Consider the following 14,443-nt stretch of genomic DNA (forward strand, 5'->3'; position numbering starts at 1 on the left):
ACGCACGGGCCACGCCCACCTCCGCTCCAAACTCCGCAAACGCCTCGAAGATTGACCGCGACCATCGTCGATATCATCGCATTGCTTGCTACAACGGCAGGGTCCAGCTAAACCGCCACCATGCAACCCACGGCTTCTCTCCAGAAGATGCTGCGGCGCCTGCCGCTTTCACCCAAACAGGCCGGCAAGGAATACTACAAGGGAAACCGCGTGGGATCCATGGGCACAATCAACAGATACGGAAACTTCACACCCGATTGGAGCAAGATACGGACATATGTGTACCCACTTCACGGCACACATAACATCGAGGTGCGTACAATGATTTGTTTGGCTTGCGACAGCTGGGAAGACATGGTAGAAATCTCATGCTAACATCTGTATAGTTGACACCCTTCGTAGACTCCAGTCTGGAAAAGGTGCGAGGACTCGACGTCGGCAAGGCGGAGAACTACGAAAAGCGATTCACCGGCGAAGACTACCTGAGGGCGTGGAAGCTGGCCGGTGGACATGATCTCGTGGAGACAGGGAGTGAAGCGGTAGCCTCAGGCCGGAATATACCAACACCGTTTGAGGAGAGACCCGCAACGAAGTCATGAAGATGGCCGAGGAGGACTCAGGGCGACTACGATATTTCGGCGCCGATATTGAGAGGGACATGATACGAAGAAGCGCTGGGACACGTCGCGCTGCATTGGGGAAAACCTAGTACATGCGCACCACTGCGACGAACACAAACGTAACGGAGCGCTTCGCATAACGTTGCTACAGCGCCGTGTATGAAGACTTCGAGGAAGCATAGCGTACGTAAAAGCCAGGCGGCTATGATGTTGTATATATTGTACATTACTTGGGTATCATATGCTCCCATCTGACCATAACACTTACACATCACCTCACATCACCACACCCCGCTTCATCCCCTCCTCAGCCCTCCCTCCTAACACCAAAGAAATAATTCCCCCACTGCTGACTCCCTGCCACCTCCTTCCACCCCAACCCAGGCACATACACAACACCCATACACTTGACATTCCCCCAACCAGGTTGTTTCGTAAACCAGCTCCTCAACTCCTCTTCGTTGACGTATTTACTCCACTCATGCGTCCCCTTGGGCACAATACCCAGAACATCTTCTGCAACCACATTTGTAACTACCCAGCTCGTCCACGTCCGCGCAATCGTGCTCATTATCAACCAACCGCCGGGCTTTACGTGCGGGAGAACGTGTTCGAGGAATGGGCCTGGGGCGTTTACGTGCTCGATTACTTCGAACAGCGTGACGATGTCGAAGGCTTCTGTGTCTGATTTCGGACGCGGTAGATCTTCGATAGACGTATTCAAGTATGAGAGTTTACCCGGCGAGGTAAGCGTAGGATCACGTCGCTTGTGCGCCTCAGCAATGGAGAGGACTTGTGGTGTGGGATCGATTGCTGTGACGGAGGTGGTGGTAGGTAGGCGCGCGGCTGATTCAGCGAAGATGCCGCCGCCGCAGCCAATGTCCAAGTATCGTAGTTTCTCAGACGGGTTTGGTGGGGATGTCGAAGAGCGGCATGAAGTTATGAAGTCGTGGCGGAGCGGGTTCATGAGGTGGAGGAGGCGGGAGGGACCGTGGGGGTCCCACCATGATGATGCGAGCGCGTTGAAGTGGGATACTTCCGTTGGGTCGACCGTGGAGGTGGAGTTGGGTGTTGGGTTATGGTGTTTGGGGGCGGTGGTCGATATGCATCGCGAGCTTGGTAGTGGTATTCGGAATGGGGATTGCTTGGTTGCTGTTCGACATGATGAACTTTGTGGTAATCCTCTCTGTATTGAGCGCACTGCTCTGGCTGTGAGTTGTGGCTTCATAACGACAATTGAAGCTTAATCGTGTCTATGAGACGCGGTACACGTTGATGTCACCAAAACTTTGGATCTGCGGCCTCGGCCATCTCAATTCCTTAGTCATCCCTTATCGATAAAGTGATCGAACAACCCATCATGTTCATGCTTGATCCGATCTTGAATACTGTCCGGCAATGGCTTTCTATTCTTTCGTCAAGTCTGCGAGCTTGATGATGGGCCTGAGCCTACCACTTTTTGACTTTTTACCGGGCACATCCTCTGCTCACACAGCCAGGCGCACTTCATCTTCTAATCATCGATCGTCACCGTCGTCGGAGATAAACATGACGTACATGATGCAATAATTGCTAATGGTAAAACAAATTCCAGAGTGACGAAAATTTGTCAAACAACGTCAGCACGTAGAGCTGAAGGTCATTCGCTGATGCACATGTGTGTTGCGCTTACCCGGCAGGCTTCGCCTGGATGAGGTCTTGTCAAGTCTAACCTATCTAGGACGAAAGGCGCATCTACATACAGCAAGTGTACTTAAAGTCGCGCCATCACAACTTCAAACTTCAAACCCAATCCGCTCTTCTCACTTGCAACTTTTCTCAAGAGCACTACTCTATTCGAAGCATCCAACATGTCTCATGGAATATGGACACCAGAAAACTTTGGCTGGATCGCCGTACCAAGAAACCGTTCCAACATCCCATCTGCCGAAGAGGTTGCTGGAATGAACAATGATTCCTATTCAGACCCCATGGACGCCTGGCCCGTGACCGATGTGACAGACAAGGCGCGCAAGTATGCCCAGGAGCATCTAACCAAGGAGACCTACAATCACAGCATGAGAGTATTCTGCTACGGTACGTACTACTCGACCACAACCTTCCCCACCATCACGACGACCACGCAACTTGTGAATTCTACAGAACCACTGACACTGCATAACAGGTATCTACATCATCCAACACTACTTCCCAGAATACCATTCTAAGGCCTTCTTCGAAACCTGGGCACTGACCTGCCTATTCCACGACATCGGCACGACCGATGAAAACATGTCGAACACGCACATGTCCTTCGAGTTCCAAGGCGGCCTCCTGGCTTTGACAAAGTTGCAAGAGTTCGGCGCTCACAAAATTCAAGCAGAGAGCGTTGCCGAAGCCATCATCCGCCACCAGGATCCCGGTGAGACAGGCACGGTTAGTGCCATGGTGCAGATGATTCAGATTGCTACTGAGTTTGGTAAGTCATACTTCTGTTGATAGTACTCTGGATTGACAAGTGATTGACATTACTTAGACAACATGGGACTACAACCGCATCTTATAGGCCGGGAGGTTATCGAATCGGTGACGGCGCAACTGCCTCGAATGGGCTGGTCGGGATGTTTCTCGAGCACAATTCTGAAGGAGATTAGATTGAAGCCTTGGTGCCATACTACGGCGTTGGAGAACTTTGCCGAGTCTGTGGCAGGGAATGAGCTTATGAGACCTTACGAATAAGCGGGGCGTGAACGAGAGCAAGATATCAAGATGATTGGAAACGACGATATGTATAAAGAACAAATGAGATTACAGAGCTAGAGTAGTATACAAATTGCGAATAGGTCAATCCAAGCTCGTTGCTTGCGGGTATGAGACTCTCGTACCCACCAACTCCCAACCCACAACCCCCTGCATCATGAGGCGAAAAGTGCTGAGAGCCACTGGAGCTCCACCCTTACCTTGGATCATTAGTATCAGTCACCGAATACGTAACGCACCGATACGTGTATCTCCCAGCGTTAAACTTATCCTTGATAGTATTGCACTCTTTGATCAATTTGCGAACCGCGTACCGACAATCATCTTCATCCAATTTCCAGTTGAAGCCCCTGCCACAACAATTAGCATCGCTGAAACATACACAAAGGCAAAGATAAGGACTTACTCGCACCACTCCATATCCCCATACGGTTCCTTCTCCCCCGTCTTCACCGTCGCTACATTCATACGCATATGCATGGGCGTATGATCGTTCGGGTAGAAAGGCGCCTCGCCTTCTGGCGGATACATGAAGCCGTCGGCATTGTTTCCGAATCCGTCGATCGTAGTGCCATCTTTACACCATGCGCTGATCGCCTTTTCGATGTCGTCTGGGGCGATTTTACGGTTGAGAAAGTATTTTTTCGGATCCCAACATTGAGTTGTGTAGGGGTTGTTGCTGTCCTTGGCGGTCAGAAATTCTGGAGCGGGAAAAGCTGGGTGTTCGTTCCAGGGAGGGTTGTCGAGCTGCGTGACGCCGCTGAGGTCGAGGCTGTAGTCGATGGTGCCGACTGTAGCGGTGAAGCCGTGGGTGTTGTCGGAGTCGGGGTCGCAGGTGCTCAGGCCGTTGGTGAGTGCGGCGACGCATTCGTCTTTCACAAACGAAGCTTGTTGGTTGTTGCCGTTTGGCTTTGCACGGAGCCAAAATGAGCGTCGGTCGGGCACGTCGAGTTGGGTGATGCCCCAGCGCCAGTATACGTTGTCGGAGATGGAGTTGGAACTGAATTGGTGGCCGTCGTTGTCGCTGCACCAGGTTTGGATGGCTGACTCGACGCTTACTCCACTGGAGGCGGTCTTGTCGTTCTTTGGTGCGTCGAGTGGGTGGTTCAGGCACTCGACTGTCGACTGAATCTGATGATGGGCAGCAAAGGAATATGTACCACAGCCGATATCGATGGCCCCACTCCCTGCCAGGAACTTCTTATCGTCACCTACTTTACATGAATCGTTATCATTCAGGGCTTGGAAAGATTCCTGACATGACACGGCGCACTCAGTAGCATTGTCTCCAGTGTTAGGTCGCCACCAAAGAGCGAACTTGTATTCATCGTGCTCTTCAGAGGTCTCGCGTCTCCAGAAGCGCCGGCGTTGAAGTTGCGACTGCTCTCCGAGGGAGTTGACCATCCAGGTGACATCTTCCTTGGAACCATCGGCCTTTTCGCAAAACTTGGTGTAGGTTTTGTTGAACGCGTCGACGGGAAACTTCGTATCTTCATTGGGTAGACAGAAGGCGAAAGTGTTCTCTATGGGAACCATTGGAATCTGAGCATGATATGGTACAGTCCATGGCTCGATAGTTGCTGTAGTAACAGCATAGGTCGACAATGGTGGGGCCGATGTCATTGTAGGACATGAAGTGGTACAGTCTCTAATATTGCCAATCTGTGTACAAGACGCAGTGCAAGTGACCAAGCCGGAGGAACTCGAGCTGCTCGTAGTACTAGACGCCGATGACATGGTAGATGTAGCTGTTGTTGTCATGGAGCCGATGGATGCTGTCGCGGTACCGTCCAGCTCGGTCTTGGACCAATAGTTCGTTACCGACGGAGGCATCATAAGGACAATGGCGTTGTAGGCCAGCAGGAAAGACGCGGCGCCAATAATTATCATGGCCTGCCGGGGTTGAGCTAGATATACCGCCAAGTCTGCGGCGAAGTCCAGTACCCCAAGCATCGCTTGCTGTACGTCTGGATTCGTCCATATCGGTTCCTGTCCTTCCAGTAGACCCAGCTCTGCGAAGGGGCCACTGGGACCGGCGTTGAGAACGATCTCCCGTGCTGCGCAGACGACTTCTCCAAGCTGATCTTCAACATCTCGACTGCGAAGCTTGCGTTTGTTCGATCCAGAGAACTCTGCACCAGCCGCGCACTGTTTACTGATGTTTATCATGCTGTTAAGGCGGGCGGCTAGATCAGCGGAGAGAAAGAGGGCCACGTCGCCGGTTGAGTGACCATCTTTTGACTCGGTCAGGGTGGTTTGGCGTGGTGCATCAGACCTAAGTATAGGTAAGTATAAGTGTGCTCTATTTAGTGACCGTTACTTACTGAGTAGTCGTGACAACGTCCGGCGTCGGGGTGATGAGTAAGGCTGAAACAGCGGACTCCGTGACGTAAGCAAAGGTAGATGACTGCGCTACTGATGCTGCAGAACTTAGTTGTGTAGCCGGAATGTGGAGCATAGAGGTCGCTCCTGGTCGTTGTGACATTGCTTGCGTAGGGTCGGCTGCTTGCTGGATGATCGGAAACAACAATGCGATAAGAGGGATGGCGGCAAGTGCCATCTCCCCAGCAGTGAGCTGTCTTGCTTCCAGATTGGTGTCACGGTTGAACAAAAGGCTCTTAATACTGTCGAAACATACACTATCGATCGTAGTGCAGTGGCTGTTCAGAGCCTCATTGATGCTGGTGCGCAACTCATCTGAGATGACCATGTCGACGCCATCATGATTGGCAGGCTCAGTGAACATGGCACGAGAACCACTCAGACTAGGTGTAGTGCTCTGGTGCTGATCAGTATATCTTCGATGCGTGAATTAAAGAATAGAGATAATGGCTTACGAGTGAGACGGAGTATTGGGAGAGATTGCCAACAGATAGTGTGATTGTGTCGGCACCAGCGATGCTAGCCATGGCGACGACGCTAATGGCAGTAAAGATAGAGATCATTGTGATAGGTCGTCACTTGCGTGGATGTATGCTGTAAGGTAGAGCTCAAGAATGGAGCTTCTGCAAATTCAACAGCGACATCTGAAGGCTTTAAGTACCTCGAATTCGCGGGTCTGACGGTGATGTGCCCATCTCGATGATGACATTTGAAGACATGAACGGCTGGTTTACGTCGCCCCATTCCACCCAACCTGAGATGCCGGGCAGGATTGTGTGTCTCCGCCTCCTCCTGCATATCCGCCCCACGATGAGGATGAGGATGTATGCATAGTCGATCCGTGGCGGCGCAGAGGTTGGTGATGTCCTACTGCGCCTCGTGTCATCATGTTGTTGACGCCGGTACGACGTCAATCAACTCCTGAGTGCATGGCTCGTACTTTATCGCGCATGCCAGCTCCAACACACGGCGCTGGCCGGTTCGGGTAGCTGATCTGCGATAGTTGCTCTGATGCATGAGATTAGACGGGTAGTAAGCCCAGAACCACTATCTGCATTGGTGAACACGCATCTCGACCCCAAAACAACTCTCCCTAGCCCCATGCGAGTGCACATCTAACAAGTCATCCCACCAACAGTGCAATCACCAGAGCGAAGTCATTCTCACTGGACCCCAACACACGTCTCCCGAGACACCTCAAGGAACAGCAGTGCTGGACGCCGCATCTATGATGGCGGCCAACTCGGGCTGATCAATGTCTCTTGCGTACTCTGCTGCTGTCTGACCGAGGATGTCACGGTACGATGTGTCTGCGCCATGTCTCAGCAGAACTTCCAGCTGATCTTTCTTGACCCAATGAACGGCGTGACACAATGGTGAACCCCATCTCTCCGTGGGATGGTTGATGTCTGCGCCTTGTTCAATCAGTAGTTCTAGAGTCGCTGTGCCTCTAGACCAGTCGTGATCACTGATGGCGGCAAACATCGCCAAAGGATCCATATCAGCCCCATGAGACAACAGTATCTTAGCCGCAGAGGGATCAGAGAGCTTGACCGCCGCAATTAGCGGAGTGCAGCGCTCGGCACTGAAGCCAGGCTTCTGTCCGGCCTCTGCATTTGGGTCCGCGTCATGTGCGAGTAGCCAACGGAGTAGCGTTTCATTCTCAACGGCTGCCCTGATTTCAGATGAGTGAAGGGGCTAGAAATGTGGCACAACATACACTCACTCAAGTGCCGTGGGGCCATATTCCGTGGAATTGACGTCCCAACCGTTTTCGACCATCAACTGAAGCAAGGCAGGATTCCCTCGATCAAAAGCCGCGTAGAAAGACTCTTCCGTCATCTTCGCACCCCATTTGATGAGGGCACCAATTGTTTCCATAGATGCTTCCTTCATGGCAAATATGAGGCATCTATCCAACTCCTCCTGTTCGAGAGGTGGATGTTGCGATAACTCGTTGTTCAATCTGGACAAGTCGTCGGATCGGATGATCTCTCGCAAATGGTTAGACAATGGTGGCCACATGTTTCGCGAATGGCTTCGTTATCGCACGACGTGCGACTGCAGTGATGTTCGTCGGTGTGATGATGGAATGGATGAGTCCAGAGGCGTGGTTGCTTATGTATGTACATCAGCAAGTGGTATTACGGCGTAGCAGCGCTTCGCGTGACGTCGCTTCCAGGATAAGTTACGAAGGTGCGTCATGCGCCAAGCTGTCCAATAGCAACTGTGAGCTTCCCCGGATAACCCCAATGGAGTTGGCCCCTGACTAGCGATATGAAACAATGGGGGCAAGTCGATAACAGATATTACAATTGCCGTACACCATCCCGCTATCGCCCCCCATGACTAGGTGCGATCAATGGTGGCGCGACCATTGGGGCCATCGCACTCTGTTTCATACCCCAGGAGTTTACCTTGCCGCAATGGGTCCATTTCTCTCGTTCTCAAGTCGCATTGGAAAGTTCCACTGCTATCATATAACCACAATGGGGTATTTAAAGAGCGCTTCTTGCTGGCTGAGTCCACATCACCAGAACTAAACTCAGGGTACCATACCAATACATCAGCGCATCACACGTCAGTCAGTCAGAATGAAGATTCTCCCACTCCTGATAGCCTTCTGTCTTTGGCAGTCATCAGCCAATGTCATCTTCAGTGCGTACTGCGTAAGAACATCCCACATGTCAACTTGTTCTGACACACTAAGCAGGACATTTCTTCGACATCGGTTCTGATCGATCGGTGGACCTCTATAACCCTCCTTCAAAGCATTTTGGAACGAAGGGTACCGCAGGTCAAATACTGCCGCGCGATGACGACGAGACGGTATGCCGTCCTCCGAGCAGACCTGTACCTGAAGCCAAAAGGGGAATCAATGAATCCCCTTCAACTGTGCATAACCAAACCTTATGGAGGCGTACCATGCCAGTTCCTGATCCTGGAGATGAAGATGCGTACATCGTGAAACAAACCGAGAGCAAGGATACATATCCCATCTGGTGGGGCGTAGACAATCCAGCAGAGGCCGGTCGAAAAAGGACGCAGTACGACGTCAACACAGCATTGTTCAGGAAATATGGGGATGTACCCATCAGTCTGTCAACGTTTGATCTCCATGGTTGCTCTTGCTTAGCTATCGTCAGCCGCAAAGGTGTTTACATGTCACACTACTGGGAGAGTATTGCATACTCACCGGACAAAAAGCAAATGAAAGCAGAAGGCACAAACCAACCTGATCTGTTCGAGAAGTTCGTTCTTTCAGGACTACGAGACGGGATCAAGGGGGCAAAGATAACTGAGCAGGCATCGCTTCGAGACAACGCGCAGCTGTTTGACGACGATCACACTTACGCATATCTTATACACCCTGCACCCAAAGCCGGCAACCGGAACGGATACCAGGTCGAAGCGCAAAAGATCCGGACAGTGGTGGAGGACCTTGTCCCCAAGATCAAGAATTCTGGAAGATTCATTCTTCATCCATACGCGGTTCAATCAAAAAAGTCAATACGCATGAAGACGTCAGCCGGGAGAGCTTTGTTTCTGTACGACCCGAGAGAAGCGGATCCACCCCAAAGAGGATACACCACGGCGAAGATTATGCTTTGGAGCGAGACTAGGGTCATACATCAAGACCAATGGGACTACAGCCGCAGAGGTTGATTTTTACATATTTGGAAGGAATATGCGTCTAGCGTAGCAGGCTGACTGTCTCCTTTATCTCTAAGTTTGGGGCTTACACTCGTTTATTGGACCGTTATCGTTGCGCAGCTTTCTCATATCGGCGATTCGACGTCAATTAGTAGTTAGTATACATTACATTATCTACACAACAGTCTAGTACATGTCAAGACTTGGCCAACAGAGAAAGACACGCAGATTGTTCGATCACCTTCACCACAAAGGCATGTATCTAAACCTTGGGGTAACTTTGCACCCTAGCGCATGCATGTGTTCCTCTAATTCTCCTGCCTAGCCTCCGCCTCCTCCAAGATCTTGGCTAACTCCGGCTGATTCTTCGCCCTCGCAAACATCGCGGGCGTATCCTCACTCAACCTAGATCCTCTCCTAGGATCAGCCCCATTTTCCAATAGATACACCAACTTCTCCTTTGCGCCCCAATTCACAGCATGGTGGAGTGGAGTCGCCCAGAGACTGGCTACATAGTTTACATCGACACCATGCTCCACCAAAGCGATCGTAGTAGCCATACCGTTTGCTTGGCCCCTAACCCCAATAGCGTGGAAAAGTGCCAAGGGATCCATCTCAGCACCGTAAGAGAGAAGTATATCGAGTGCGGTCGTATCATCAAACTCTGCTGCGGCAGCGAGCGGTGTGCAAGGCTGTAGACAGGACGCGCCTCGCCTCACAGATTTGGTGTTCGTATTGGCGCCGTGATCCAAAAACCAACGCAGTAAACGTTCATTGTCCAGAACGAGCCTGAAATTGATTAGCTATGGCCAGACTGATGCTGAATAGTTCACTCACTGTACAGCGGGTAGTTCAAACTCCGTAGAATCGACATCCCATCCATAGTCGATGAGTTTCTGGAACACGGCGGTCTCTTTCCTTTCAAAGGCTTCGACGAAGGCTAAGAATGAGAGTGTGGCTCCATGTTTGAGTAGGGTATCGATCATCTCTAGGGAGCCATTGGGCATGGCTAGTAGTAGACATTCTTGTAAGATCTCATAGCTGGGTGGAGGATGTCTTTCTAGCCATGCTCGTACACCATCGACATCGTCAGAACTGAGGGCGTTTTGGATGACCACCGGTGGACTGTTCATTTTGTGGCCAAGAACAGTCGTCTCATGACCGCATCCAGATTGATATCCGCCGGTATCAATTCAACTCCGGAGATGTGAGTCATCATCAATTCAACCACGCCGTAAACCCGCATACCCGTCTTGCTTCCACTAGGCTGCCACCTTGGCAAAGCCTCTGCGTGTTCAGCTTCCCGCCTCACTGAATCTATGTAAGGCTGGAGCAAGAGCACCTTTGCTCACTATTTCCTATGAATTCAACCCAATATGCAATCATATTCTTCTTCAGACCCTCTAAGTCTCGAACTCGTGTCCTTAATCCGGGCCAACGACGTCCCCGGCCTCCACGCCAAATTCTCCAAGCGCGGTCGTCCTAAGAAAGATACGCGAGCCATCACAGAAGAAGATAAAGTGTACTGTCTCCAAGTAGCCATGCCGGAGGCTTCTCTGGAGGTCATTGACACGCTGATCGGGTACGGAGCATATCTGAATTGGAAGTCTTTTAGAGATGCGCTTGCGAGGGGAGATGGGGAGACAGAATTACTGGACTTGATGCTGAAGAGAGGATGGACGTTGGGGGGACTATGGTATGGAGCGAGTGTAGTTGAGTAGGTGTATTCCTGAAAATGTTGTAGTGCGCTTTTGTTGGTCGATACCGTCACTGAGAGCTCTTTTGCTCATTCCCTTGATCTTTTCTTTATCGATATCTGCGCTTACAGAATATACGGAGCAAGAAGATAGGCCCGCTACGACCCACTTGTAGAGCCATTGAACTCTTCTCAATCAAGCTCGATGCTCGAAACCCGAAGGCTTACGCTAACAGACATACAGATCAGCTATCCGGCACGAAAACACTCTCCGCTGGCTTCTCATCCATGGCGCAAACCCGAACATAACGTCGAATCCCAGACTGGTAGGTTCCTGCGCCGATCGCACAACCCCTTTAGCAAGAGCTGCTGGATCTGGACGAGTAAACGCCATGGAGATCCTGCTCGACCACGGCGCAACGCTAGATCCCAACGCCATGCGCAGCGCGATCAAAGGGCAAAAGACAGACATGTCAGCCCTGAGATTCCTCATCGCGAGAGGCCTGGATGTAAATCGAAGTAACCTCAAGAGAAGCACGCTTCTAAACCAAGCAGTGTATCACAGGAACGTGGAAGCGGTCAAGGTCTTGTTGGAGGCGGGTGCTGATCCCAACATTGTGACATCTGGTTCCACGGCTGCGGACTATGCACGGAAAGTAGGCCGGGTGGCAATAGCAGAGATTCTGGAGGCGGCAATGCCGAGGAGGAGTAGGAGACTTAGAGGGGTGAAACCACTTGCGCAATGCTGAGATGGGCTGTACAGTAGAAGGAACATGTGGGCTGGACAGCTGTCACATGTAGGCAGTAGTAATAAAGTACTTCATTGAATACAAGGCTATAAAGGAAGTTGAGGTTGTGACCGTAGCACCATCCAACAATCGACCCTACGACTTGCACACGAACAGTGTATTCCACAGCCGTTAACCATTTTCGTCGTTTCGCCATTTCGAACGCCGATATGCCCACCCTTCCAAGTATCATGATATCGTTGCAAGGTTGCTAAGTGCATGCTCAACGAGTGACTGGCCGTGCCAACATGAGAAAATAAATGGACCCAAAACAAGCCAAACATGTACGCCTTAACCGTCATCCCATGCAGGTTGTGCGCCATATTTATCCGAGAAGTTTGTCCTTGGGTAGACGCTTGAGGGCTGCCTCAACGTCCTTGTGGTCAACGACGACGCCGCTCTCGGAACAACGGGCTTTGGCGCGGAGCTCTGAGCAGAGATTGTCGATGTCGATTGTGCCATCCTTGAAGTCTGGGCGACTTGAGAGCTTGTCCCTGTGCGGAGTTAGCGTACCAGTTCCCAAGTAATCACAGGGTTGTACTGACCATATCTTGTGGCAGTTGAGCAGCGAGTTGACATCCTCGCCGGGGACTACCTCGTCCTCGCCATCTTGTATGCGCTCAATTTCTTCAAGAGGATTCGTCTTCTGCACAGCAGGTGTGTCACCGAAGTGGAAGGGGCTACCGTAGCCAGTATTGAGGAAAGCATCGTTAAAGAAGCCACCAGTGAAGTCGCCGTCGCCCACGATCGCATTCTGGGTATCGCGGTACTCCCCAAAGAGTGTCGGGTCGAATTGGCCGCCGTTTTGATTCGCGAAGTAGTCGATGCCGTTGACGGCAGGTGTGGGGGATTTGGCGGCTAAGACTGCAGGAGAAGGTTTGTCGTCAGATTGGGACATCGCACGAGGCATGGGATTACGAGGGTTGCCGCAGGCCATGTTGAGCTTTTCGCAGAAGAGAACCTCACCTTCGGAGTTTCCATGACACACATAACCGTCCTTGATCGTGTCCAACTGCTGATTGGGCGAGGTATGACTTGGCTCTGGTGATGTCCCGCAGGAGGAGTCTTGGTTGGTAGGCGATGTGGATGAGTTGGACGGTGAGTCTGAATGGCTTGACGAGCCACTGTTGAACTGGAAAACACGCGATTGCGAACGAGTGGAGTTTTCTGTGTTACTGCGGGAGGGTTCGTTGTTCGTTTTGTTGTTGTTGTCGAATCCGAAAAAGCCGTTGAGACTGCCGGAGCGCTGCGCACTACCTGGGCCCATGGCGCCAGGGGAATCTGTGAGCGAGCCGTTGGCCCTGCTGGTCGGGCTAAGGGCGCGTCCGGTGCTGTTTTGGCGACCAGATGCATTCGACGAAACCGACGTGTTCTTGTTCTTTGCTAATGGACCGTTGTCTAGTAGCTGAGCACCAGGAAGTCCGCCGAAACGTGGAAACTCGAAGGAGAAGTTGTTGTTATTGCTATTGTTGTTCAGCATAGAGCTGAAGCCTCCAGCAAGAGCAGGAGTACGAGACACTCCGGTGCTGTTGAGCGAGAGTCGTTTTCGGTATTCGCGAAGTTCCGTTTGCAGCCGTTGCACCTGTGCCCGGAGGAGACCATTCTCGTGGTTTGTGGCATCGGAAGCCTTCTCGAGTTCCTGCACTTTGGTCTCGAGGTCCTTCAGGTGCTTCTCTTTGCGTTCTCGGAAAGCTCGTTGGGCCGCGCGATTCTGGGCTTTACGCTTCTATGCCTGCTGTCAGTTGGGCCAACGTGAGCATGCTCCGTAAAACCTACAGTTGTGGGCTCCGAAGTCAATGGTTTGCGACCTGGCTTCTTGGCTTGCTTGTCTTCACCTTCCCTGCGCTTGCCGCCGCCCTCGTCATCGTCATCGTCACCGTCGTCCGGACTCTTCCGCTTTTCGCTCGAATCGCCGGGAGTATCCCCAGGTAGTGAGCCAATCATGTCGCCGTCTGCGTTGTCGAAATCGAAGCCATTGTCGCCATCCAGGTAGTCGACAAAGGGACTCTCTTCCATACTTCCGCCGTTGAAGCCGTTCGCGGGTGTTTGTTGTTGGGGCGACGTGAAGTATGCGGGATCGAGGCTGTCGAGAGGATACTGGAATTGGGAGTTGTTCATAGACTGCTTGTTGTTGGAGCTGCTGTCTAGGCCAGCGGAAAAGATGTCGTTAGGGTTCTGGTTGTTCGAGGCCAGGGCCGCGAGGAGGAGATCCTGCTGCGTCGCATCCAGGTAGAAGGGCGCGCCATTCTGGAAATCGTTGGTAGTTCCGGCCATTGCAACTACAATCGCGAGGTAGAAGGTGGTTGGTGTTGTGTATAGCTCCGAGGAGAGCTTGCGGGTTGCTTACCGCAGCTGCGCAGCGTAGCGGAAGTTCGGAGGGGCTGGCTATCGGTCAACCACGTGCGATAACCGTTTTCGCCACCCGGACACCGCAAAATGTGGAGGAGCGGGCGCGTTGGGGTTCTGAGAGGTGGTATGAATGACGCAAGATGGTTGGGGTTGATTTGGGTAGCTCGTTCAGCGGGCGGAGGCGGGCCAGTAAGCCGACGAAGGTTTCGCGGGTA

At 51.9% G+C, this 14,443-nt stretch overlaps 9 protein-coding genes across 9 annotated transcripts; 4 read left to right on the top strand and 5 right to left on the bottom strand.

The window, feature by feature from the left end:
• Nucleotides 1-120: 120 nt before the first annotated feature.
• Nucleotides 121-599, top strand: J4E84_006323 (uncharacterized protein; the record flags this gene model as incomplete). The annotated part of the gene is made up of 2 exons (XM_049388914.1): nt 121-312; nt 387-599. 2 exons carry the CDS (start codon nt 121-123, stop codon nt 597-599), a joined length of 405 nt encoding a protein of 134 aa, XP_049243188.1.
• Nucleotides 600-927: 328 nt separating this feature from the next.
• J4E84_006324 (uncharacterized protein) lies at nt 928-1,587 on the bottom strand (the record flags this gene model as incomplete). Its single annotated transcript, XM_049388915.1, has 1 exon — nt 928-1,587. One exon carries the CDS (start codon nt 1,585-1,587, stop codon nt 928-930), a length of 660 nt encoding a protein of 219 aa, XP_049243189.1.
• An 883-nt stretch (nt 1,588-2,470) lies between these two features.
• J4E84_006325 (uncharacterized protein) lies at nt 2,471-3,098 on the top strand (the record flags this gene model as incomplete). The annotated part of the gene is made up of 2 exons (XM_049388916.1): nt 2,471-2,696; nt 2,785-3,098. 2 exons carry the CDS (start codon nt 2,471-2,473, stop codon nt 3,096-3,098), a joined length of 540 nt encoding a protein of 179 aa, XP_049243190.1.
• A 663-nt stretch (nt 3,099-3,761) lies between these two features.
• Nucleotides 3,762-6,268, bottom strand: J4E84_006326 (uncharacterized protein; the record flags this gene model as incomplete). The annotated part of the gene is made up of 4 exons (XM_049388917.1): nt 3,762-4,882; nt 5,081-5,634; nt 5,684-6,138; nt 6,197-6,268. The coding sequence occupies 4 exons, from the start codon at nt 6,266-6,268 to the stop codon at nt 3,762-3,764; spliced, it is 2,202 nt and encodes a 733-aa protein (XP_049243191.1).
• Nucleotides 6,269-6,938: 670 nt separating this feature from the next.
• On the bottom strand, nt 6,939-7,766 carry J4E84_006327 (uncharacterized protein; the record flags this gene model as incomplete). The annotated part of the gene is made up of 2 exons (XM_049388918.1): nt 6,939-7,416; nt 7,468-7,766. The coding sequence occupies 2 exons, from the start codon at nt 7,764-7,766 to the stop codon at nt 6,939-6,941; spliced, it is 777 nt and encodes a 258-aa protein (XP_049243192.1).
• Nucleotides 7,767-8,335: 569 nt separating this feature from the next.
• On the top strand, nt 8,336-9,407 carry J4E84_006328 (uncharacterized protein; the record flags this gene model as incomplete). Its single annotated transcript, XM_049388919.1, has 2 exons — nt 8,336-8,399; nt 8,455-9,407. The coding sequence occupies 2 exons, from the start codon at nt 8,336-8,338 to the stop codon at nt 9,405-9,407; spliced, it is 1,017 nt and encodes a 338-aa protein (XP_049243193.1).
• Nucleotides 9,408-9,703: 296 nt separating this feature from the next.
• On the bottom strand, nt 9,704-10,402 carry J4E84_006329 (uncharacterized protein; the record flags this gene model as incomplete). Its single annotated transcript, XM_049388920.1, has 2 exons — nt 9,704-10,184; nt 10,233-10,402. 2 exons carry the CDS (start codon nt 10,400-10,402, stop codon nt 9,704-9,706), a joined length of 651 nt encoding a protein of 216 aa, XP_049243194.1.
• Nucleotides 10,403-10,771: 369 nt separating this feature from the next.
• J4E84_006330 (uncharacterized protein) lies at nt 10,772-11,840 on the top strand (the record flags this gene model as incomplete). The annotated part of the gene is made up of 2 exons (XM_049388921.1): nt 10,772-10,977; nt 11,336-11,840. The coding sequence occupies 2 exons, from the start codon at nt 10,772-10,774 to the stop codon at nt 11,838-11,840; spliced, it is 711 nt and encodes a 236-aa protein (XP_049243195.1).
• Nucleotides 11,841-12,204: 364 nt separating this feature from the next.
• J4E84_006331 (uncharacterized protein) lies at nt 12,205-14,153 on the bottom strand (the record flags this gene model as incomplete). The annotated part of the gene is made up of 2 exons (XM_049388922.1): nt 12,205-13,605; nt 13,656-14,153. The coding sequence occupies 2 exons, from the start codon at nt 14,151-14,153 to the stop codon at nt 12,205-12,207; spliced, it is 1,899 nt and encodes a 632-aa protein (XP_049243196.1).
• Between the last annotated feature and the right edge of the window lie 290 nt (nt 14,154-14,443).

Source organism: Alternaria hordeiaustralica (genome assembly GCF_023758085.1).
Source record: "Alternaria hordeiaustralica strain BMP 2776 chromosome Unknown scaffold_12, whole genome shotgun sequence".
In the NCBI taxonomy this organism is placed as follows: domain Eukaryota; kingdom Fungi; phylum Ascomycota; class Dothideomycetes; order Pleosporales; family Pleosporaceae; genus Alternaria; species Alternaria hordeiaustralica.